Source organism: Pyrus communis, chromosome 9 (genome assembly GCF_041283825.1).
Source record: "Pyrus communis isolate YQ-2024b chromosome 9, ASM4128382v1, whole genome shotgun sequence".
NCBI classification, from domain to species: domain Eukaryota; kingdom Viridiplantae; phylum Streptophyta; class Magnoliopsida; order Rosales; family Rosaceae; genus Pyrus; species Pyrus communis.
Genome location: NC_142573.1, coordinates 4816593 through 4841664, shown reverse-complemented (window position 1 = coordinate 4841664; position 25072 = coordinate 4816593). Strand labels below are relative to the sequence as shown.

At 36.7% G+C, this 25072-nt stretch overlaps 1 protein-coding gene and 1 pseudogene across 1 annotated transcript; one reads left to right on the top strand and one right to left on the bottom strand.

Moving 5' to 3' along the window:
* Positions 1-4525: 4525 nt before the first annotated feature.
* Positions 4526-10513, top strand: LOC137740108 (uncharacterized). The gene is made up of 8 exons (XM_088700141.1): positions 4526-5242; positions 5332-5498; positions 5590-5800; positions 6429-6518; positions 6631-7161; positions 7304-7370; positions 9075-9411; positions 9796-10513. The coding sequence occupies exons 2-8, from the start codon at positions 5343-5345 to the stop codon at positions 10402-10404; spliced, it is 2001 nt and encodes a 666-aa protein (XP_088556267.1). The 5' UTR covers positions 4526-5242; positions 5332-5342; the 3' UTR covers positions 10405-10513.
* Positions 10514-16646: 6133 nt separating this feature from the next.
* Positions 16647-17627, bottom strand: LOC148694075 (uncharacterized; annotated as a pseudogene).
* Between the last annotated feature and the right edge of the window lie 7445 nt (positions 17628-25072).

Genomic DNA, 25072 nt, shown 5'->3' with positions numbered 1-25072 from the left:
AGGCCGAGCTCCAGGAATGGTTGTCATCGTCTTCGACCCTAGTTCTACTTGGTCTCGGCCCCACTTTATCCTCGACCCCAGTTCTTCTCGGTCTCGTACCAATATACTTTCCAAGTGATGTAACCAAGTCTATGGAACTTTTGAAGGCGAAGAAACTGGAGAAAGGAATGGAATTTTAAACATTAGTTTGCCGAATACATTTTGTTCGGCGGTGGTTTCTCAACAAGTTCTCAGCTATATGTTTTTCGTGGTCATTTGGCGGAATTACAAGTTTCAAAGCCATGTAGCCGAAGCTGGGAAAATTTTTGATACCTGTTGACAAATAAATTCCTGGACCATTCGGCTCCTCGACCGATGCGAAGAAAATAAAGGGGGCAACGACAATGCGGCAATCCAAATATATATATATGGCCGGATTGGCCGAATATATATATATATATATATAGGTTCTACACCCAATTCTTCTTGGCCTCGGCCTCGGCCCACTTTACAAAACTATATGGCCGAATACAATTCTTTGGCTGAATAAAAGAAAGTTTGGCCGAATACAATGGGATATATATATATATATATATATAGGTTCTACACCCAATTCTTCTTGGCCTCGGCCTCGGCCCACTTTACAAAACTATATGGCCGAATAAAAAAACAAAAAACAAAAATTTTGGCCGAATGTTTTGTGTTCGCAGTTCCAAGACACGAATAGTGAGATGCTCATTCGGTTAATAAGAGGAGGCCGCTGAGACTGGCGTGGAGCCCATTGGTGGAAAACAGATGAATTTCCTCAAAGCCGAGTGATGGTGGTTTTGATGATGTGACTTTAACCCAATGCTTCTTGAACTCGGCTCATTTCTCTCGGCCCCATATGGTTTAGCCACTTTTATAAGTCATTAACATATATATACACGAACACACATGCCGAGCTCGGCGAGATGATGCTCGGCACAGGTTTGTTTTATGTGTATGTGTGTTTGTGTGTGTCTATATATATATATGCTAAAGGCATGGCAGACAAATCATATCAGGCAATCAACTACCTCTCTATATATATATATCAGGCACTTGTACATATATATATATATATATATATATATATATATATATATATATATATATTCCGAGTACCATGAGAAGCAGTGGGCGAGAGCCTTCAGGACTTCGACCCTATTTGGTTTTTTCTCGTCGAGGTTTATTTCGAGACTTGTCAGGCTATGGAGTGGATTTCTCGACCATATATTTCTTCGATTGCGCTAATTTCCTTAACCATTCGGCTTATGAGCCGAAGCTCAAGGAAATTGGGGGGCAATGTTTGAACCCGATTTTACACTATCGGCCTGAGCAATCGAGACCGTAGAATGAGTAAAATTCTGAGCCATTGGATTGGAAGAAGGTTGAGATAATTGATTAATAATTTGTCTAGATAATATTATGATTTTAATAATCACAATGTTATCTGGCGAATTATTAAGAAAATTATTTCTAAAAGTAAGGAGATAATGATGACATCTAAAAAATAGGTTGTTGCTTATCTTGAGAAGTCTTTGACCTAGACTCTAGCTGGTGAGTTTGAATTAAAGTCAAATTCTACACAAGTGAACCCGCACCACACATCTGCTTCTATAAATACAAGGCTGCGAACACCATTCAGAAGACCTCCAATTCAACACCCAACTGCCCTGCGCAAAATCTCTCAAACATCTTGAGAATTTTTTATTTTCTTTTTTCCGCCGACACATCTTCAGTTTGGATAAACAGCACTGTGAAGGCAACCGGCGAACATCTTCAGTTTGGATAAACAGCACTGTTGCCGTAGAATCAGCCATTCCCGAAGCACCTTCAGTTTGGATAAACAGCACTGCGTCGAGGCCGACTGGTTATCTATCCAAGTCTCGGTCGAGAAGGATTTTCAAATCCTTATTGGCAGAGGTCATCTCATTAGCCTTCCCGGCGAAGTGAGGTGTTACCAGGTTACTACATTCGGCACCTTGAGAGCCGAATTTGATATTGAACTTCGTAGAACTAGCAGCCTTGTCTTCAGGCTCGAGAATCCAAAGGCCGAGATTTGTTCCTTCCTCGGCCGCAGTCGCAAGATAGAGAAGTCACCGACGCGCTCAACGCAACATCAACAAATTTTACTCCTCGGCCGAGCTCGGCCGACGAGTTGGCACGCCCCGCATTCAACCGAAGGACGTAGTTAGCTTATTAGTTACTCGGCCTGCGCGCCACGTAGGTTTTGTAATTTTTAGGGTCAACAATATCAGAATTACTTTTAACTTTTTCTATATGTTTTTGGAGTTTCTAGATCTTGTTAAGGGATAAGATAAGAGAACAAGTGAACCAAAAGAGGAACAAGTTTTGTGGATGCAAATTTTCTCACTTTTCTTTTTTGACTAAAATACATCTATAAAATAATAACATTTAAGATTAAGACTAAGAGTCTCACGCCCACACGATGAATGGGAGGAGGGGCTTTGGCCTAAAAGCCTCCCACACGATGAATGGGGGGAGGGGCTTTGGCCTAAAAGCCTCTGATGCCAAAGTTAGAATTTGAGAGAAAGTATTTAGGAATTTTTAAGGACATAATGAATTAGCATTTTAGTGGGAAAAATGGAACTATTTATAGGGGTGTGGCCGGCCCTATTTGGGGAATAGGGTCTGGCCATTTTTGGTGGAATTAGGGATTTGATTGCAAGATATTATATGAAATAATATCTTGCAATTAATCTAGGCAATCAATCCTAATTTAAATAGGATAATTGGGAGTTACTTTTTGAGTGGGGATTTGATGAGTGATGAGAGGGATTTGAATAAATACCATTTTGATCACCTTTGACTCTTCCTTGATTGAGCTGTTGTTGTCCGTTGCACGAGCGTGGGAATCCCGATGTGTCCTAAGGTTAATTTTTGTCATTTTTACCCAAAAGTCCACGTGTTGCCTTCATAAATTTCTTGATTATTTTTTGTTTCACAAGTTTGATTACACTTTCTTGTAAGGATAATATTTGTGTATATGATGGTGCAACTTTCACCTCTTTCTTCCTTGCAATAAACCAAGTCAGTACAAGATGATCTATCCAAATTAAATTTGTGCAGCATCGTAGAAAAAGGTGGTGAGCAAGTCCAGCTACCTGTGAGAAAGCAAACAATTGAAGTCAGACCTTGGCAACGATGGGATAGTAGCAAAATGCTTCGACGTTACAATTGAAGTCAAACCTTGGCAACGGTGCAGGACTGACAAAAAGCTTTGACGGTCAAGTTAGTAAGCAATATTGAGACTCAAGCAGAAAAAAGAGAATAATGTATGTGTTACAAAATTGCTACTAGAAATCTACTCTACATGAGAGTATTTATACAAGTCCGGAGAAACCTTTTAGAATATACAATCCCTATTAAACTAAGAGAATCTAAAAAGATATCTAGGATTAGATATTGTTTCATTTAGGAGTGTGATTACTTGAGTCACGCCCTATTCCTTAGATTGTAGGAATATTCAAAAATATAGTAAACTCGTATTATCCAAGTCGGATCAGGTTTTCCCTGTCTTGCAAAACAAGAATGATCAATTTTAGCAAAGTCGATGGACTTTGCCTACCTTTTTGGAGTACATCAGGATGTTTGGTCAGTTTATATTATAAACGGTTTATCATAGACATGAAGTTTTATATTGTATTAAGATCATCTCTACAAAAATTCTATTAAAAAAATGAGATTATTTGGTCATCGAACTATAAAACATAGATGGATGGATTCTTAAATAAGTTACGGACCGTCTCTTTATTCACTACAGTTGACTAATTAAACATTCTTAGTTTTAATTATTTTTTATAGAGATAATCTTTTTAGATCAATTTATCATATGAATAATTTTAATTATAAGCATAAAGTTCTATAAATAGGCAACTAAGTGGGGTGTATTCAATTGAGAATTTGAGAGATTTTAATGGATTTATAAATCCATATATTTTTATGGAGTTCAATTGATTTGTATAGATTCCATATAAAATTTTGATTCAATTTCCTCGAAATCTCATGGGAAGAGGTGAGATTTGTAAATGCTTAAAATATATTACGAAATCTCTCAAATTCCCTCTAATTCCTCAACTTTCTCAAATTCTTTAAAATCAATTTGTAATTGAATACACATGGAATGTTATAAACTTCTTTAAAATCTTAATTGAATACACCCAAATTTCTAAGGATTTTAATAAACTATCTTAAAATTCTAATTGAATACACCTTGACTTTTAGAGAATCATTTAAAATCTTGATTGAATACCCCTAGATTCATTAAAAGAATTAAAATCTCTCAAAATCCCAATTGAATACACCCCAATGAATTGAGAAGTAACTCTTCTCAATCCCTTTCTTTAATTTATTAAAGTTCGGTGAATGTGAGATTTTTGGCATTTTTATGCGTTTTTGGAGTTCTAGATCTTGTAAAGAGATGAAAATAAAAAGAATATAAGTGGACCAGAAAAAGAAAGACATCCATCACATCTACGGTGAGATTACTCTTCCCCTTTTATTTTTTCTTCTCTTTATTTTGTTACAGTAAAGAGTTTACACTCATGAAGTGGCCAAAGCTCGTGGCACATTTTCTTACTTGTGGTCCTGACATAGTCAATCCATAAGCAATGAATTTATGATGTTTAAACCGACACCTACTCAATCATCAAATTGTTTGTGTTTGGGGTGAGAAAAATGGAACCATAATTATGTGCGATCAACAGATCACCTATTCTGCAGAATTCTAGTAGAGTGTAAAAAAATAAAAAATAAAATAAAAGTGTCTGTTGTGGACATTTCTGGAGCTTAAACCGTGTCTTCCCCGTCCGTGCTATACACATTTGGATCATTTAACCTTAAATTTCGCGCTTAAGGCTTGCGCCAAAGTAATGAAGCAGATGGAAGGGGAGGGGAAATTCATTGCCGGGTTTTGAAGTTGGGGTTTGATCGTGATTTGAATGTGCAGATCCAGACGATTTCAGTTCTTCGTCTCCTTCAACCTCTTTTGCCTCCTTCGTTTGCATCGCCTCATCATCACCAATCTCTGTCATAGCTAAAATCCCGAATTGGCCCCAAATTCCTGTTGAGATTCTAAGACGAGTATTATTTGCAGATATCATCCGGGGGTATATGGTTTCTCAGAGCCCTTATCCTTACATGCCTTGGTGGTTGTTCAAGCTTGTCATCACATTTGGACCGTCTCGTCACTGACTTTTTTATGTGTCCATCGTTTAAGGTATGCTTAGACTTCCTTTGTTTCAATTTTTTTTCCTTTTTTTGGTTTCACATACGCTCGATTGACATAAAATCTCATTGAATAAGTAGGCAGATTGAACATGGCAGCAGCTACAATTGTTCCTATAGTTCTTAACCTTAAGAACTATGACGATTGGAGTCCTCGGGTTAAGACTTACTTGATGGCAGAAGATCTTTGGGATATTGTCGAAGGCATATATAAAAAACCGCCTCTTATTGACCCCTTTCCAACTGATGTATGTTCTATGATATTCATATTATTTGGAAATTAGATTGTATTTAAATTCATACTTATGTCATATATTCTCATTTTCCTATTTTCTCTAGGGATCTTTACCAATTCTCAAAACAGCAGAAGAAAAAGAAACTGAAATTAAGGCTTGGAAGATGAAGAATGTCAAGGCCTTGTATGCAATCCAGAATTCTTGCGGGGATGATACTTATCAATTTATCAAGAGCGCAACCACGGCCAAAGAAGCATGGGATACTTTGTTAGAAAAATTGAATCCAGGTCGTGATCAATCATCAGACGGAAGAGGTACGACATAAATTGATAAGTAGAAATGTGTGCACGATTATTCTCCAGTACCAGCTGAACTTCTCACAAACACAGGCATTTGTAAGAAGGAAAAAGAACAGGCAAATTGAGAATTGAATGGTTGTTAGCACAAACATATACCAGAAGCATGTGATATTAATCACAGTGATCAAAACACAAAACCCAATTCATAATTCTGTAGCATAGAGAAGTACCTGCAGACGAACTAGAAGAAGCAGCCATGTCCAAGTTCTGCAGCAAACAAGCAGTGCACCTTCTCCTCTCTCCAGTAATCAGTTTGCTCTAACTATTGCTCTAACTAATAATAGGTCTTAGTCCGATGATAGAGCGTGCAAACTGTGAGAGCAGAGGCCACTATATATACAACGTAATCCTAGCCAAGTTCTATAAGGATTCCCCTATTAAAATCCATATAGAAAACCGATTCTATTCAAATAGTAGTTCAATATCTTTGTTCCTCAAGTGTTTCAGAACAACATGGATTACAAATCCATTCCCAACAAGACTTCCTATTCAATCTTGAATTCAATAACTAAATTCACAGACTCATACTAATGCTCATATTCTTACAATGGTAATATCTGAACACCAAGATTTCCTTTTTCAGACGAGAGGATACTTGTTCAAGCGTATCCAACACGAACCATTCAACATGATGCCATCCCAGAGTTGGCAAAGGAAGAAGGGCGCACTGGAGGTATATATATTAAGACTTGTATATAGTTCTAATCAATACTAATTAAATCTGTGATTGCTAAGAGAAGTTTTATTAACAATGTTAGAATTTGTATATAAAACATGGCACGCAGGACATGATGAGAGCAGTGGCAATGATATCCGGGAAACTTTCGTCAAATCTGTGCAGTCGGGAGATTGGGATAATGCGGTCAAGTTACTTCGCAACCATCACGAGCTCGGAAGTGAAAGAATTTCAGATGACAGAATTCCAGGTGGCGGTACAGCTCTTCACTACGCCCTCTGGAATTTCAGAAGTAGGGTGCGCATCATAAAACAGCTGGTGGAGTCAATGACAAGGGAAGACTTGGAAATACAAGACAATCTTGGTTTGACAGCACTTTTTCTTTTAATAACATTTTGTCAAGATAGGGTGGACATAGCTAAAAGCATGGTTGAAAAGAACGACAAGTTACTTAGTATTTTACCTGCCAATACCATCGGCAACAGGACGACTCCTCTAGTTGTCGAGGCTCAGAGGCTGTCAAATGGGGAAAGAATGGCTCGTTATTTGTATTCGGTCACTCCACACGACACTCCACACGTTAGCGATGCCACTCAACTAATTGATCTCGGTTTTCACCTCCATAGATTTGGTAAGGGATAGAATCGATCGACTTTCAAACATGACCAATTAGTAATGTCACTGCCTTGTATCTTCTTTGCCCGTGTGAATTTTTTTGTTGCAAATTTTTTCTGCAAACTCACAATGTTCTTTTTTTTTTTATTCACTTCTATTATATATAGATATTGCGTGGGATTTGATTCAACGTTATCCACAATTGGGCATGGCTAAAGACTACAATGGAGATTTTCCCTTTTAACATTGGCCAGTAACCGTTCTACTTTCTTAAGTGGATGCCGGCTCAATTACTGGGAAAATTTGATATATTACGGTTAGTACAATACCACTTTTTATTTGCTCCTCATATATACCTTTATTCCGTGACTGCAATTTTCAGAGTTTCCCTCCACAATAAATATCCTTTAGCTCTACTATATTCACAAGATTAACATCAACAGATTTTGTAATTAGTGTTTTGTTTCCCCATGTTTGATCTAACGAATCAGTTTTTGCAGCAACAAATAACTGATTGAGCGGACTCTAATTTTTCTAAAAAAAAAAAAAAAAAAAAAAAAACAATATATGGCTGTGTTAGCACAAGGTCCTGTTGGACCATTAAAATAAGATAGAGCTGTCTTTGGGCCTAAATGAGATAGGCCTCAAGAGCGCCCATTAGAGGATGAAAAAGACCAAGACATTGAGCAAGAACAAATGAACGACCACAACACTTATAGCAATGTCCCATGTTGGTTTGAGGGCCAAGTTCGGAATGCTCGAAACTTATAGCCATGTAATATATATCATTTACTTCCAGGCTTATATATGTTTGGTTCGTGACATTTATAGCAATTAACATTCTTATGATAGAGTAATGATCCAATTAGAAGTACTGAATGAGTACAAAACATAAAAAAACTTAGCTTCAGAAGTTTTTGATTCGATTAATATGTTTGGGCTTATGTTCTTTTCTTGATAGGTATACGCATGAAACATCTTCCTTCCATCAACAATAATATTCAGAGTGATCAAAGGCATGTGTCAGACCAAAAAGAGAATCAGAGTCTCATTTCCATAGGTATATTATGTGTTTGAATTGCGATTTGGTTTTGTTAATGCCATGGTAAGTTGTTCTATAATGCTACTACAAATATACATGTATGAACATCTTAATCCGTATTTACACTTCCTACTTATGGCTATAACTGAGTCTAGCCGAACAAACTGGACCAGGATCCTCTCCTAATCTAAGGATGAGGATCCTCATGACCAAGGGATGTGGGCCGTTGGATTTTCATCCAACGGCTACAAACAGAAAGGTCCCTTCAAAGTTATAATAATTATAACCGTTGGATTTTCATCCAACGGCCCACATCCCTTGGTCATGAGGATCCTTATCCTTAGATTAGGAGAGGATCTTGATCTGAACAAACTATCACGCTGCTCAAGCTTGGTTTGTCTAACTAGCTCAAGCAAAGTGTTGACTTGCTTCTTCTACAGGCCAAACCCACTACAAGCTCAAGTTGTTTCTAGCTGATATACTGTCCTATACCTATCTTGCATTCCTTCTTTTTTTTACCCCCTTGTTTTATTATAGCGTGTGTGTGTGTGTATTAACCAACGTTTATGGCCATAATATTGGACTTGCATTGCAGTACTGGGTTTATATATCCGAGGACTGGTGACGAAGCTCCAAGAACTTTTGGGTAGGCCACATATTCTTATCGTTAAATTGAGGAATTATTATTATTGTTAAATTAATAGTCAATATTATATTTTAAAATGTTTGTAATTTATATTTGTTTCAATGAACTTAGGAATCAACCGTATATATCGGATGAAATGCATGAGAGAGTCAACCAGTTTCTACCCCTCATGTTTGAGAATTTGATAGAAACTAGGGATTTTGACCAAATCGTATGCTTGAACAAAGAATTGATTCTTTGTTCGTAGCAGCATAAAAGGGCATGTGGAGTATATTACTCATTTATGCAGAGCTTCCTCATTCGCCTTAACCTTAATTCGGAACGAAAAAGGACAGAACTTGTTCCAAGTTGCCGCTGAATGCCTTCAGCACGAAGTTTATAATCTTATACATGCCTTTGATGACCCCGATCAAAGTGATGTAGTAAAATTGACCAAAATGAAAAGAAGTGAGGTTGTCGGCCTCGTTGATAAGTTTGGCGATAATATGCTACATACAGTAGGAAGTATTTCCTCAATGACATTGTCAACAATTAATCACATTCGAGGTGCAGCTTTACAAATGCAAAGAGAATTACAATGGTTCAAGGTGACTATTTATCTATATATGTTTATGTTTATATTTCCAATTTTTGACTAATATTTTGTACGGGTGAATGATGATTTTCAAAATGAACAGTTTGGACCATGAAGTTTTGTTGTGGAGTGAGCCTAAACCAGTGGTTAGCTGTGGAGTGAGCCTAAACTAGTGATTAGCGTCATATTAACTTACTAACTAGTTAGAGCTTGAGCACTCATGTATATACATATATATTATCATGTTAAGTATATGTTGTTACTTACAAACTCGCATTGTCAACTAACAATAAGTACTTCATAATGGTGTCTCAAAGGGAAAATATTGTTCAAGGATATGAAGAGATGTACTTCACAGTCACATCACTAAATAGTTCTTTGGTTGGATGAAATGCAGGAGGTGGAGAGTGTTGCAGATCGCAATGATCGTGAATCTATAAATAAAGATCATATGACGCCACGTGAAGTATTTATGAAGAGCCATAAAGAATTGGGGAAAGAGGCAGAAGAATCAATGAAAAACACATCAACTTCTTGTACAGTTGTAGGTGCCCTCATTGTTACCATGATGTTTGCCGCAGCATTCACAGTTCCTGGTGGAAATAATGGAGATACAGGTCTTCCTACATTCTTAAGTCAAAAGGTATTCACAACTTTTATAGTTTCGGATGCAGTCTCACTCTTTTCTTCCACAACTTCGGTTATCATGTTTCTAGAAATTCTCACATCACGTTATTCTGAAGATGATTTCCTCAAATCATTGCCCACAAAAATGATAATAGGCCTTTTCACCCTCTTTTTATCAATCACAACCATGATGATTGCCTTTTCTTGTGCACTTTACATGATGCTTGACGGAAAAAAAGCGATTGTTATTCCAAGCATTTTGCTTGCAAGTGTTCCAGTTGCCTCGTTCATATGGATGCAATTTCCGTTCCTTGCCGAGTTATTAATTTCTATTTTTGGGCCGGGGATATTTGATAGGAACCAAGAAAAGTTGTTTTAATTCCTATGTTATCTTTAGTTTGTGTTGGATTTGCTTCTTGTTAAGAAACTTGTAAAGAGAGGCCATGTATATGCTTTTTCTTTAGCCAATAAGTTTTGGACTTGGGGAAGATGATTCGCTTCTACTGTACTTAAAAGCTTAAATAGTTCGTGGAACATTAGAAACTTTTGCACAAACGTTACCAACAATGGCAGCAATGAACAATGCATAACGCCAATAAGGGAACATCTTCTCGTTGTGCTTCTTGGACATTGATCGAGCGCTGCGCAAACAGTGCAGAATCTGCATATGTTGGTGTTTCTTTGATGAATCATTGGGGCTCAAATATAACGTTCTTCCTCTTCAAATAGCTGAGTTTAAAAGGAGATCTCATATCAATGAGAATGATTTAACTGAATTGGGTACACCATTACAGTAGTGTCTCAGTCTAATAACACAATGTCACCCGTTAATCTCACTCTTAATGACATTATATTGTTTGACGCCTCCGTGACAATATATGCAATCTATCTAATTCTTTTTCCGCGCGAACAAGTTAAAATGTCATTCCAATAAGCAAAATCACATTGCCTTTGCACTATGCAATGGCCATCGTGGTCCCATATGATTGTATGCTTTTTAAACCGACCACCTACTCAATCAACCACATTATCTGCATGTGTTTGGGGTCGCAAAGTAGGCACCATTTTTCTGAGTGTGTACGAAAACAGTGTATGATCACTGGTGTGGAGAATTCTAGTGGTGCATGACAGATAAGCTGCACATTATCAGTGTGTACGGTATCAGATATTCCACTAATTTCGACATAGATTTTTTTCCGTGTGACTAGAAAGATAACAACAAAATGGTATGAGTATACCACTATGCATTTTTGTGACGAGAAAATAAAAATATTAGAATAAAAATACACATTTTAATTATGTTAGCATATAACGACATCATGGTAATATATCGTGTCATAAAAGGAATTTTTTAAGTATCAGATACTCCACATATTAGACAATAAATTGGGGAGCATGAAAAATTATAAGAAATTTTATTTCATAGGTAATAAATTTGTTTTCACACCTAAGTTTTAAAATATTTTCTTGAATTTTCAGTTTTATCTGAAATAAATTGAAAAAAAAAAAAAAAAAACACTAGTATAATCTCTTTACCTTCAACGCGCCTGACGTCACAACCCCTCCTAATCCCACCCACAACACCCATCCAAAACCACCACACCAGCCACTACTACCAACTTCTACACCAAATTCAAAAATGCAAGTTCACTAAAAATGAAAAGAATAAAACGAAGAACACACCACCCCTGGGCCCTAGCCAGTAAAGCCAATGTTACGGGCATAGTAAACGAGTTCAAATCTTCAACTTCTTTTTTGTGGTTTCTCTAATTCGTTGAGAATTGGCAGATATTGCTAATTAATCTTAAGGTGGAACTTCAACTTTTTTAATGGTATTAGAGCAAATTGTTTTATGTGTGAAACTTAACAGTTATATGTGCTCCACGTCACATGAGTTGCGTTGTTCACGTGTTAGGTTTGAAAATTCGTCACACATGATGAGATGTGTTGAGAATGAATACTACATTAATGAGAGGAAGGACCTTGAACGTGTTTATAAGAGGTTAGGCTACTGTAGATATTACTAATTGGTTTTATAATAGAAGTCCAACTTCCTTCATAGTATCAGAACAGGTTGTCCCTCGTTTGAAAACCCAAAAAAACACACGTGCTCACGCATCACCCATTTGTTGTCCACGTGTATGCTTGAAAATCAGTACGATGGCGTATTGAGAGTTAACTCATATTGCCAACATAATTGAAGACCATGTGTTAATAAATTTCATTTTTATAACTTTATTGTCATAAAGGATAAATTAATTATAGAGGCAAAGAGAGGCCAGCTACTAAAACAAGCGCAAAAGATTCGATCTTATTGTAAACATTGCAGATTCGGCGAATAAAGTAGGTCAGGCTTGTTTTTGGGGTCAAGAGATGAAGCGGGTCGGGTCGTGGGTCAAATTGAATTCGTGGTCAACCAATGTGCATTGGACAACCGCCTCGTTTCAAGCTAGTCGCAGATTCGATCAACGGCTGGTCAGAAACGAGGGCGAGATTGCGTGGTGGGGGAATGCGAACGGGGGTGTGCGGTGGCGTGGGGTTGGTTGCTGTATGGGAGAAAAATAGGGATTTGAATCCTCTCCTGAGCCTAAGGAGATGATTCTCCTGACCAAATGACTTGGACCGTTGGATGAGCTCAAGAAAGGATCCAAGTCCGAAAAATAGATCTTCTTTATTAATTTTTTCTTTCTATTTGTTTTTAATAATTTTAAATTTTTGGTGGGCCAAAGTTGCCACAGTAATTGAGGGATAGACTTACATAAGTATAAAAATGACATAAAACCAAATTTCAAGTATGAAACTATGATGAAAATACGTAACTGTAACAAAATGCAACTTTTGTGAAACTTAAAATAGTAAAGTAAAAATTACTCTACGTATAATATGTGCATTTGTTTTTTTCTTCTTATTTTTCAAGAAAAAAATAATAATATATAGTAAAAATATGGGCGTTTATTTAAGAATTTCACTTCTATGAGAAAATCGGTAGTGGTTCGAGCAAAATATTATACGATTGGAGAGCCACTTGAATAAAAAGCTTTTCTTCAAGGGAGTTTTAACGAAATATTTTCAGTACTGTTCACTTTTAACAAAAAAACCATATTTTTACATTTTTTTTGTACTATTCACTACACCGTTATTTGTCCATTTTTATTAAAACTAACGTTTTTTTTTGGACTTTTCGTTAGTTTTCATTTTCTTCAATTGTATAATTAAAAGAGAAAAATAAGAGAAAAAATACCAATAACCGATAACCCTTCTTGCATAATTAAAAGAAAATAGCAGGAAAAAAATCAATTTCGCACAACAAAATTTTGTTTTTTTTTTTCCTCACTCACATGTCATCAAAGTAAATCTGAAACACACACAAAAAAGATAAAAACATATCCCTACGATATACGAATAACTTTTCCACCACTTTTTTAATCTTTTTAACTTTCCACTAAGTTAATTTCTCGCACGCATATCGTGTGTGGGCCCATTACTAGTATTTTAAAAAGAAACAAACAAAAAATATCTCCACAATATGCAGATAACTTCTCCACCACCTTTTTTTTTTTTAACTTGACATTATGTTCTCTCAAATTTCACACCATATTAATCTCCACGATATGCAGATAACTTCTCCACCACCTTTTTTTTTTTTTTAACTTGACACTGCTCTCTCAAATTTCACACTGTGTTAATCTCCACGATATGCAGATAACTTCTCCACCACCTTTTTTTTTTTTTTAAACTTGACACTGTTCTCTCAAATTTCACACTATGTTAATCTCCACAATATGCAGATAACTTCTCCACCACCTTTTTTTTTTTAACTTCACACTATGTTCTCTCAAATTTCACACTTTGTTAATCTGCACGATAAACAGATAACATATCCATTATTTCCACGATAAACATATAACTTATTCATCACTTTCCACAATAAACAGATAACTTATTCATCACTTTCCACGATAAACAGATAACTTATCCACTATTGTGGCCTATATTTAACTAACAGGGAAGAGTGGGCCGGCGGCACAGAGAAAATATAGAGAGAGTGATGTGTTTGTAGAGTTGTGTAGAGGATGTGTTATTCCCCCTACGCAGTGCTTTTATTTATAGTAATAACACAGAGAAGAAATCATTCTCCTCCAAAGGCTATGGTAAAAACCCGAGTAAGGACAAAATCTATAGTCTAAGGAAAAATGCGTGAGTAATGCAAAGTTAAATGAAACGTCTAGGGGACGTCATCAGGGATATGATCAACCCAAGGTAGGCGCCTCGTCAAAACCTCATTAGGTAGAAAAAATCCAGTGGGAAAAATGCTCCTAATTGTAAGGGAAAATAGTACATTAAGATTAAGCAAGTATACTTCAGGAGTTATGTCATCACTCAACATGATCTCAGTAGCTATTGCATATGCTAATGCATCGTCGACGATCATCTCATTTCTACACTAAACATCATCCAAGCTAGCATAATGGACCGAAATCTCATGATTCTCGGGAGGTGAATTTGTCTCTTCAAGGACGCTTCCGTAATCTAGAATTTCCTCATAAGTTGGATAGAATGAGTAGGTGACAGTCAGATTCACGGTAGGCTTTTCAGATGCATGTGTTGTGGGTTTCCTCTTCCGGGGGTGTGAATCCTTTGAACCAAGTGGTCTGCCATACTTTTGTGGGGGGTAGGGGGCGGGGGGAGTGGGGGCTAGATGATTGGCTAGCCGCTAATGTACGTAGATCGGCCAAAGTGGCATCTCAGGCCTCCAGGAGGGAAGTCCATCGTACATTTGGTACATCCATCTTTGCAGGCACATTCGCAGCTGGAATATATGATCATGTCATTCGCACTATATTGGTGAAAGCATCTGGCATGCTCTAAGATATGCTTTGAAGATCTAATATGCGATGTACTTAAGTTTCAGACTAAGTGGTACGGGGATCTAAATGAAACAAAGTGGGAGTCATCCACAATAATTCGAGTCATTCTTCAGGAATGTTGACGTTCTTATCTCCCCTAACAACGAGAAGACTATCTCATTGAAGTGACAATCTGCGAAACAAGCGGTAAACAGATCGCCTATCAAAGGTTCTAAGTAATGAATAATTGAAGGAGAATCATATCCGACATAGATTCTCATCCTTTGATGAGGCCCCATTTTTGTACGTAAAGGCGGCGAAATCGGCACATAGACCGCACAACAAAAAATGCGCACATACAATATGTAAGGTTCGTATCTGGTAACCAACTGAAGGACGCTATATGGTTGGGTCGTAACAGGCCTCAAGCGGACCAACATAACTGCGTGCAATATTGCATGGCCCCAAGCAGCAATCGGGAGCTTAGTACGTATGACCAACAATCGAGTAATCATTTGTAAGCGCTTAATGAATGCCTCTGCTAGGCTGTTCTGGGTGTGAACATGAGGTACTGGATGTTTAACTTCAACCCAAACCGACATGTAATAGTCATCAAAAGTTTTAGATGTGAATTCTCCACCATTATCCAATCAAATAGATTTGATCAGATAATTAGGGTGGTGAGCCTTGAGTTTGATAACCTAAGCCAATAGTTTGAAGAATGCAGCGTTCCTTGTGGACAATAAACACATGTGTGACCAACATGTGGAAGCGTCAACCAAAACCATAAAATATCTAAATGGTCCGCATGAATGGTGAATCGGTCCGCAAATGTCCCCCTGAATCCTTTGTTGAAAAATATGAGGATTCGAATGAATCTTGTCATAAGAAAGCTTAATAATAAGTTTTCTCATACAACAGGTTTGACATGCGATTCTTTGAATCGAACCTAAATTTCGGGTTAATGGATGCCCGTGTGATGATTTGAGGATACGGCGCATCGATATTCGTCTAGGGTGTCCCAAACGATCATACCAAAGTGTAATTTCGTGCATGGTCCCAGAGGTAAGGTCGGCCACATAGTGGCTTTCAATAGGACGTATGGTCATAGTATACAAATCACTTGGGATACGCTCCATCTTATCTAGAATACGTTTCTGACCATATTTGTAAGAAGTTATGCATAGAAATTCAACTCCATTTTCTACATAGGTTTCAGCGTGGTAATTATTGTCTCTAATGTCCTTGAAACTCAACAACGTTCTTCCGCAATGCGGAGAATAGAGTGCCTCATCAATGGTCAAAATTATGTCATTGGACAACATTATACGTGCCTTACCGTATCCTTTGATCAGGTTGGATGAGCCTGAGAAGGTTGTTAGAGGTGTATTCTTATGTATGAAATTAGTGAAATAGATACGTTCACGCAAAACGGTGTGCGTGGTTGCACTATCTGCCAAACAACTAACTTTCCCACTAGTCATACCTATAAATAAAAATTAATTTGAATCGGTCACATGCATAAAAGTTCTAAAAACAAATATCCATTCAAAATAATTTAAGTATGCAAGGATGGTAATTAATAAAAACTTAATATCCAAAAACAAATCACCAACAAATAATCCAAACGTAAAGGAAAATTGTTCAAAATTAAATCCAAACGTAAAGGAAAATTGTTCAAAATTAAACCAAAAAACAAGGAGGGGTTTGGCCACTTGGTGGAATTCAGTCCCGTTGTCTAAATTTCAATAGAAAATAGTTTATGTCTAAGATTCTAATCTTCCATAGGTGTGGTATCCTCCTGAAAGTCAGAAACCTCCATTTTGGTACTATTCGGTTCATCCACTTGCACAAAGTTTGATTCAAACTTCGTATGACAAGAATGATATTCAGCTACAACCTTCTGGGGAGCTTAGCAAACATGGGACCAATGGTCATTTGAACCACAACGATAGCACATGTCTGCATCCATGGTTTCAGGTGCTTTACCCTTATTCTTGAAGTTTGGGGCCTTGGTAGCGAGGTTAGGGAGCTTCTGGGCTTGGTTTCCTCCCTTAGATGGGCATTGGCTCTGTTGACCTTGATCGGGTGGCTTCTGGCCTCCTCTACCACACCTATTTTGGCGTTTTGGGCGTTTATTTGTGTTATAGTGTGATTCAGGCACAGCAATCACCCCAGTAGGTCGAGCTTGTTGATTTTTCATTAACAACTAATTCTGTTTTTCAGCTAAAAGTAAAACAGATATCAAATTTGAAAACTTAGTGAATTTCTGAGCCCTATATTGTTGTTGTAGGACAATATTAATAGCAGAGAAGTTCGAATAGGTATTCTCCAGGAGATCCTTTTCGATCAAAGTCTCGTTACAAAATTTGAGAAGTGATCGGATTCGATAAATTTCAGAATTATATTCATTCACAGACTTAAAGTCTTGGAAGCACAAATGCTGCTAATCATGTCTTGCATCAGGCAAGAAGATGTCTTTTTGGTGATCTAAACGATCAACCAGAACGACCCAAAGTGTACGTGGATCCTCCTCAGCAAGGTACTCAGTTTGCAGCGCGTCATGGATATGTCTTCGGATGAAGATCATGGCATTGGCTTTCTCAGCTTTGCCAACCGGGTTGTCCGTCTCATCTTCAATGGCGAGACGTAAATTCTTTGTAATAAGGTGGAACTTCACATCATGGACCCAATTGAGGTAGTTTCTTCCACATACCTCCAGAACGGTAAAGTCAAGTTTGTTCAAATTCGACATGTTCCTATCACAAAATAAATGGACAAGATGTGGTTAATGTAATGGAGAAAAAATCAATCCATTCACATAGAAGCAGAACATTCAGGTTCTAATAAACATGTATTGGTTTAAATTTTCATGAAAAAACTTCGGGTTTTCATGGGTGAGGTTTTTAAGGAAAACTTTAGGTTTTCAAACAAGGCATGTTTCTAGAAACTTCAGGTTTCGAAATAATTATGACCTTCAGGTTCATATATTCTTGCAGACAAACACAAATATATATACAAAAATATGCAACAATAAAATATGCAAATGGAACTTCAAGTCTAGAATTATAATTGAATTAATTATTTGGACTTCGGGCCAAATATAAAGTGTGGGTGAAAAATTATAAAACCCAAAAGTGCCTAAAAACAATAGGCAATTAAAACTCGGGCTCAAAAATTTAGACCAAAGCCCATGGGTGGGCTAAGTGAATTGGTGTCGTGAGGTCCAAGCCTAAAACTGGGATGGGGTAGGCATGGGCCTAGTATGTAGGTAGGCCTAGCATCACAGAAAATGGGCTGCATGTGCAAGCCCAAAGATAGAGGCCCAAACGAGCTCTGATCTGGTGCATGGAAACTGTAATAGCCACGCTAGCTGTGATCCTCTGTGGTCCAAGATACGGAAACATCGTGGCCAAGGAGGGCCGAGAAAAGCTCCAAAGCCCAAAGGGCTGGTGCTTACCGAGAACGGGCCAAGCCCAAGTGGGCTTGGAATTTGGACCAAACACCCCAGCGCTAACTGGGTGAACTCGCTGGAGATAGAGATCGGCGCCACCACTTCAGGCGGCCGTGTCATGGTGCAAAAATCATGGCAAAAAAACTGTCGGTAGAAACCCTAGAAAAATTAACTTGGAATTTTGAAGCCAATCGACAGTGACCCATAGAGGTAAACGGAGAGTAGAGACTCTCAACATTTGTAGAAACCCTAGAAAAATTAACTTCGAATTTCGAAGAAAAACCGATGAGATTTGAACGAATCTTGATCAAAAACCCTTCAGGATTGGGCTGTAGGCCCCTCCTGAAGGAGAAGACATCATGGAATGCATCGAGTTTTTTTTTGGATTTCAGGCCAGAAACCCATGCCTTTGGCTTCGTGGTCTCGTGGCTCAGCTCAACCACAGAAGTTGTAGGCCTGGGGCTAGTGGCTTGACGGCTTGGCGACTCGCCAACCACGGCTCACACGGTGGAAGGGTTTTGAACGAAACCCTAATCCATATTTTAATAATTTTTTTCAATTTCTAAATTAATTCAATGCATATTTAATATATAATTTAATGCATGAGCATATTTGATGCAATTCATGGAAATATCAATTCACATAATTCAACAATTATGGATAAAATGCATATACAATTTATGTAGAATCTAAAATTCAAAAAAACGTAAAGTTGGGTCATGCATTATCTTGAATGTTCATGCTATCAGAGCTGCAAAAATATCGAGATAAAAACCGTTGTTTTGAAAGAACCTGATTGCGTGATGATATTGATGAACTGGTTTGATGCAGAAAACTTCCACATCAGATTCCTAAGGGCAGCGGTAGGAGCGTGCTGATAACTTGTTGTGGCCTATATTTAACTGACATGGGAGAGTGGGCCGGCGGCACATGGAAAATATAGAGAGAGAGAGAGAGATGTGTTTGTAGGGTTGTGTAGATGATGTGTTATTCCCTTACGCAACGCCTTTATTTATAGTAATAAGAAAGAGAAGAAATCCTTCTCCTCCAACAAATACAAGTCCTAATAGGGAAGAATAACTAGAGTCAAATCTAATTTAGGATTTACACAATCACACTTAAATAAGAAGTTTATAATATCCACCACTTTTTTTTTTTTTTAACTTCCCATTATGTTAATCTCCACGATAAACGGATAACTATTTCACCACTTTTTTTATTTATATTTTTAACTTCCCACTCTATTAATTTCTCGGACACATAGTATGTGGGGTCATTGCTAGTATTTAAAAAAAAAAATACAAATCTTGTTTCAAAAGAATTTTGCTTCGAATTAATGAACGAGTGCACAAAACTTCTTCCTCCCATTAATGATAGTCGTGTAAATGTTCATAAACCTGAAATTGATGTGAATGACCAAAGGCATCTCTCAAACAAAAAATAAAACCAAAGGCCTCTCTCAAACCAAAAAGAGAAATAAAGGCATCCCATTTTGATGCAGTACATTTCCTATATCAAATGTGGATGTTGGTGGATTCTTATTTATCAAAGTCATGCTTTTTATTAGATTGCATTACAACTACAATATACTTTCTTTAGTTTTAATTATCTCTTGTATCAATTAAATGTATATTTGCTTTGTGCAATTAAAGTGAGTGAGTGTGAGTGTTTTCTCCTTATAAAATTAAGCATTTGGCTTGGTAGTACGAGTGAATCCATGATTAACGACGTTGAGCGATTCTGTTACCCCTGATTTAGTGATTCCCAGACCATCTATCCTTGTCTCCCTAAGACTCCTTGGTTCCTCCTGCATTAGCTGCATCATAGCAGGTCATCTATGTAGGGTTATAACATGTTTTCTTTATTCCATATTTAATTGCACAAAATGATATGGCAATTGATGGTAAGACTCCCTCTTTATTCATAGTGATATCCGTAAAAATCTTTTGTCGCAAAAAATGCAAGAGATTGAGAGCATTGCAAATCCAAGTATTGTGAATCTGTAAATATTAGATAATATGATATCACAAAAAGCATTTACAAAAAACCATAAAGAAATAGGAAAAGATGCAGAAAATTCAACACTACCAAAAATTACTATTTGCCCGATGAACAAACTTTCGTTTGGCAAATAATCATCTACCCAACAAAATCCAAACGTGGGTTGGGCAAAAAGGGTCAACATTTTGGTTTCTTCAAAGGCTTTTGCCCGACAAAAGTAGTTCTATGGGCAAATTGTCCTTTGTCGGGTAAAGTTTTCGTGCCAAGGAAAAAACTTGGCTTGTATATGGCAACCTTTGAGCGACAGACCATTTAGGTTTCGTCGCACAAATGTAGATTTTATGATTTAGATGGCAAAGGTGAGGAACATTTTGGCATAGGGGTGTGATATCCACACACTCCTATTTACTTCATACACACCCTTTTAATTTGCAACCGTCAGATCAACTAAATTAAAGAAAATCAAATGATAGGACCCCTTGACATATTCAATTCCTTTGATGATTTTCATAGTCTGCAAAACTAATTTGAACGATCCAATTGTCAAACTCTAGTTTGTATATACTCCGAGATCACATAACCCAAAAATCACCAAAAACAAATTTTCAGGGATTAGGTAACGGGAAAAAATCTTTCGATGGTTAGAAATGGAAATCATGATTTAACCGTTATTTAGCTTAGATTTTGATGATTTATTACAACACTCCTTGACCCTAAAAGAATACAAGGAACGAACATGATCATAAATTGTAAGTATTTGTCGAATCTATTGTTTTGATGGGACGTGGTCTACGAAACTAATTTGAACAATCCAACCGTTACACTTGTTTGTATACCCTCCGAGATCGCATACAACAAAAATCACCAAAAACAAACTTTTGGGGATTAGGTAACAGGACATAATTCTTTGACGATTAGAAACGAAGAATCATGATTTAACGGTTATTTAAGCTCCGATTTTCATGATCTCTTACAATTACACTCCTCGACACTAGAAAAATACAATGAACGAACTCGATCATCAATTTAAAATATTTACACTAGTGGTTACTACAAAATCTTACGTTCTAATTAATGGAAGTGTAGAATAAACTCTGAGTGTTTGTTGAATTTATTGTTTTGATGTGATACGCAGTCATACAAAACTATTTTGAATGATCCAACTGTCAAACTTATTTGTATATACTCCAAGATCGCATAGGCAAAAAATCATCAAAACAAACTTTCGGGGATTAGGTAAGGGACATAATTCTTTGATGGTTAGAAAAAAAAAATTACAATTTTACAGTTATTTTAGCTCCAATTTTGATGACTTTTAACGACTATACTCTTCGATTCTAGAAGAATACAATGACCGAATCCGACCACCAATTTAAAATATTTACACTAGTGTTTATTACAAATCTTATATTCTACTTAATGAAAGTATATTTATATTTATGAGTTTTCTTAACTTTTTTTTGGCGGTGAATTTCTATTTTTGAGTTTGTTACACTTGCATAAAGTCGGCCACAAGAGTTAGCGACAAGTTAGAATACAATATAAGGACGAATATTCGCTTGCACATATCTATCCAACCAAAAGAGGGTCGGCTAAGTAAATATAGGTGGTACACTTATGGCTTGACGCATGGCTAAATGAATTAGATGGGTAGAAACTTTTTATTTGTCCGGTACATGATACATCACTTCTTATTATATTAATGGAGGAAAATATGTCTCGTATCCAACTTGATGACTACAAGAAAATTATAATGCACGTATAGGAGGACATGTGGAGGTTTCAAACCAACACAAAAATATTTCAAATATCAATGTAATAAATATATATATAGTTTTTTAAAATACGGATCTTCACACTTAAATCAAACGTTCACAATCTTTTTAAATAAAAAAGTGAAGAAAAATAATTTTAAAAGTTTTTTTTTTTGTAAGTAGTAAATGATCGTCTTCGCTCCTAACACCAAAATTCTATTTCAGTTTTATGTATCTTTGTTTTCAACTTTCCAATCTTATCCAAAATCTAAGCAAGATATTTGATAAATATGGACACACAGTGTAATCTAAGCCATCAAAAATGTTATCAGAAAACAACGTCGTAAGTAATAAAAGTACATGAAATATGCATAAAATAAAATTAAAAATTGTTTTTAACCCTCTAAACGAAGTTAAAAAGCGAAATCCATCTTCAGTTGTGGCAATATGATGAGGTTGATTCGTCTCGTTGTTCTCTTTCTAGAAAAATTTATAATCTTGAAACACACTCCAAACCACTATTCATCACAAAGAATATTATTTAGCAAAAATAAAATATGAACATGTGACACAATCATATCAACTTGTTCTACAACAATCTTTTTCGTTGAATAATTGTTAAATTATTGAATCATACTTGAAAAATAAAAAAAACATTGTCAATAGTAACTGCTTATTATTCAAAATGGGTGCATGAAGAGTGGTTTTTGAGAGGCTAAAGCAGTTCACTATTCCTAGATTCAAATCCTTCAAAATTGGTGAAAATGCTCTAAAGGCTTCCTTTTTACTTCCATTTCTCTGAGCTGTATATGCTTTCGTTTTGGAATCCTAGCTAGGGTGCGGGATTCAAGCTGAGCCCCCAACAAATTACGGCTGCTTGGCCACTAGCTCGTTGAATATACTTTACTAGCTATGATCTATGTTCGTCAGTTAATTACAATCTTCAAAATTTAACTTAATTATGGATGAGAACAAGCGGCATAAAATTTCAACAGACGCCCAAATACCCAGTTTAAAAGAAAGTCATCAATCACTCTCGACGCTATATATGCACAGTATACTCTGCATTTCTGAATGGTATATGAATTGTGAATCATGCTATATACACTCCAGATACCACTCATTCCTTCAGAAACGGACGTCCGTTCTTTTGTGGGGGAATCAAAGAACGTACCATTATTAAGTAGGGTGTAGACTTATAGTAGTGGTGACTAGAGAGCGTGTTCAAAAGAATCGTGTGTTTTTCTTCCGGTCGATCAAAGGATCTCTGTTGTGGAGAATTATAGTAGTGGAGACGAGGGAGTGTGTCAAAAAATATCGTGTCTGATGTAGACTGTTCATGTATTGCGTAGTGCGTTTTACCAAGAAGGTGGAGCCGTGGGACCTGGGAGCTAAGTGTTTATCGTACAGATCAAAGCTTTTACCTAAAATATACCACGAGAAAATTTTCATTGGGACAGAAACACAGGTGGTACACCACATGTTTTTATGTAAGCGGTGAAAATTTTTATTTTTTAAGTTATTAACTTTTTAACACATATATCCCACCATTTGTATAATAACATATGATGTACCATCTCGTATGCCGATCATACTGAAAAATCTCTCATGTACCACCAAGTTGACTTCATATTTATGATTCTTCTTGTTTGGTGAATTTTTATATTTTAAAAGTGTCACGAGTGTGAAAATGAGTATAAAAGTGTTTGGTAAATATTAATCTAAAAGTGTTATGATTATGTATAAAGACATAAAAGGACTTGGTATTGTGGGGTGGTTGCGATGACATTGTTGGGGGTAGCAGTGCTTGTGACAGTACCAAAAATGGTGGAGGGATAGCGGTGGTACCAATAGTATGGTGTGGTGGTTGTAGTGATGGCGGTAGTGTTGATGGTAGCGACAATGATGAGAGTTTGATGGTGGTGCCAATGCGGGGAATGGTGGTTGGAGGTGTAAAGGTAACAATGGTGGTAGGGTAGAGACAACGGCGATTGTGGTTGCGGTGGTAATGGCAGTGGTGGTGTAAGGTTGGTGGTTGTAATGTTAGGTGGTCATACTCATTTTGTTTTTTAAGAAAGAAAATGTGTGTGCAAAAGGATAAACAACGTCATTTAAAAAAAAACTAACAACGGTATTACATGACTAGAAAATATTTATTAAAGGATCTAAGCTCTACTTTTTATGAAAGTAGTAAAGTTTCTGTTTGAAAGCTATTCAATTCAAAATAAGCTTGATATTTTATTTTTACTTAACACTCTTATTTCTTAACTTTAAAGCAGTTTTGGTGGAAAAAAAAAAAAAAAAAAAAAAAAAACCAAACAAGGACTAAGAGTGTTAATTGTATTAATGATTGAAGACAAGCAGTGTTGTATGGTTGAAATTAGAGATAGAACTCTCCCGTTATTGAATACGCACGGTGAACACCGAGTGGGAATTTAATGGAGTTATTAGAACATATCTAATGAAAATGTCAAAACATAAAAGTCAAACTATAATTGATAGTTAATGTGGCAATTTTAAGTTTTAAAGAGAATATGTTAAAAGGTCTACATCAACAATAACAGTAAAATAAATACAATATTCTCTGTCCAATGGCCAATTGATAAGGTAATTGGGTTAAATTGTGTTTGGTCCAAAAACAGTGGTCCACCAGTGCAAAATTGGGGAGGCAATTACGCCAAGGGCTGGTGCCCTTTCTCTTCCCTGCCTATTCATGCCCGGGCTAGTGCTTGTGGGTTGTGCTCGCTGACATCAGTGCAGAGCTTCGGCTCCACCACGTGCAGCCCACCGAGAACAAGACAGCAACCCTCGTTGTTGGACTTCCAACGACCCTTTCATCTAGACCATTATATTTTTTACTTTAAAAAAAAAAAAAAAAAATTTAGGTTGGGCCGCATAGTACAATCTTGTGCATTTGATATAAAATAGTTTAGAACTCAACGATCAAGATTAATCCAAAGATAAAAACATAGAAAAAACTACCACCACGCT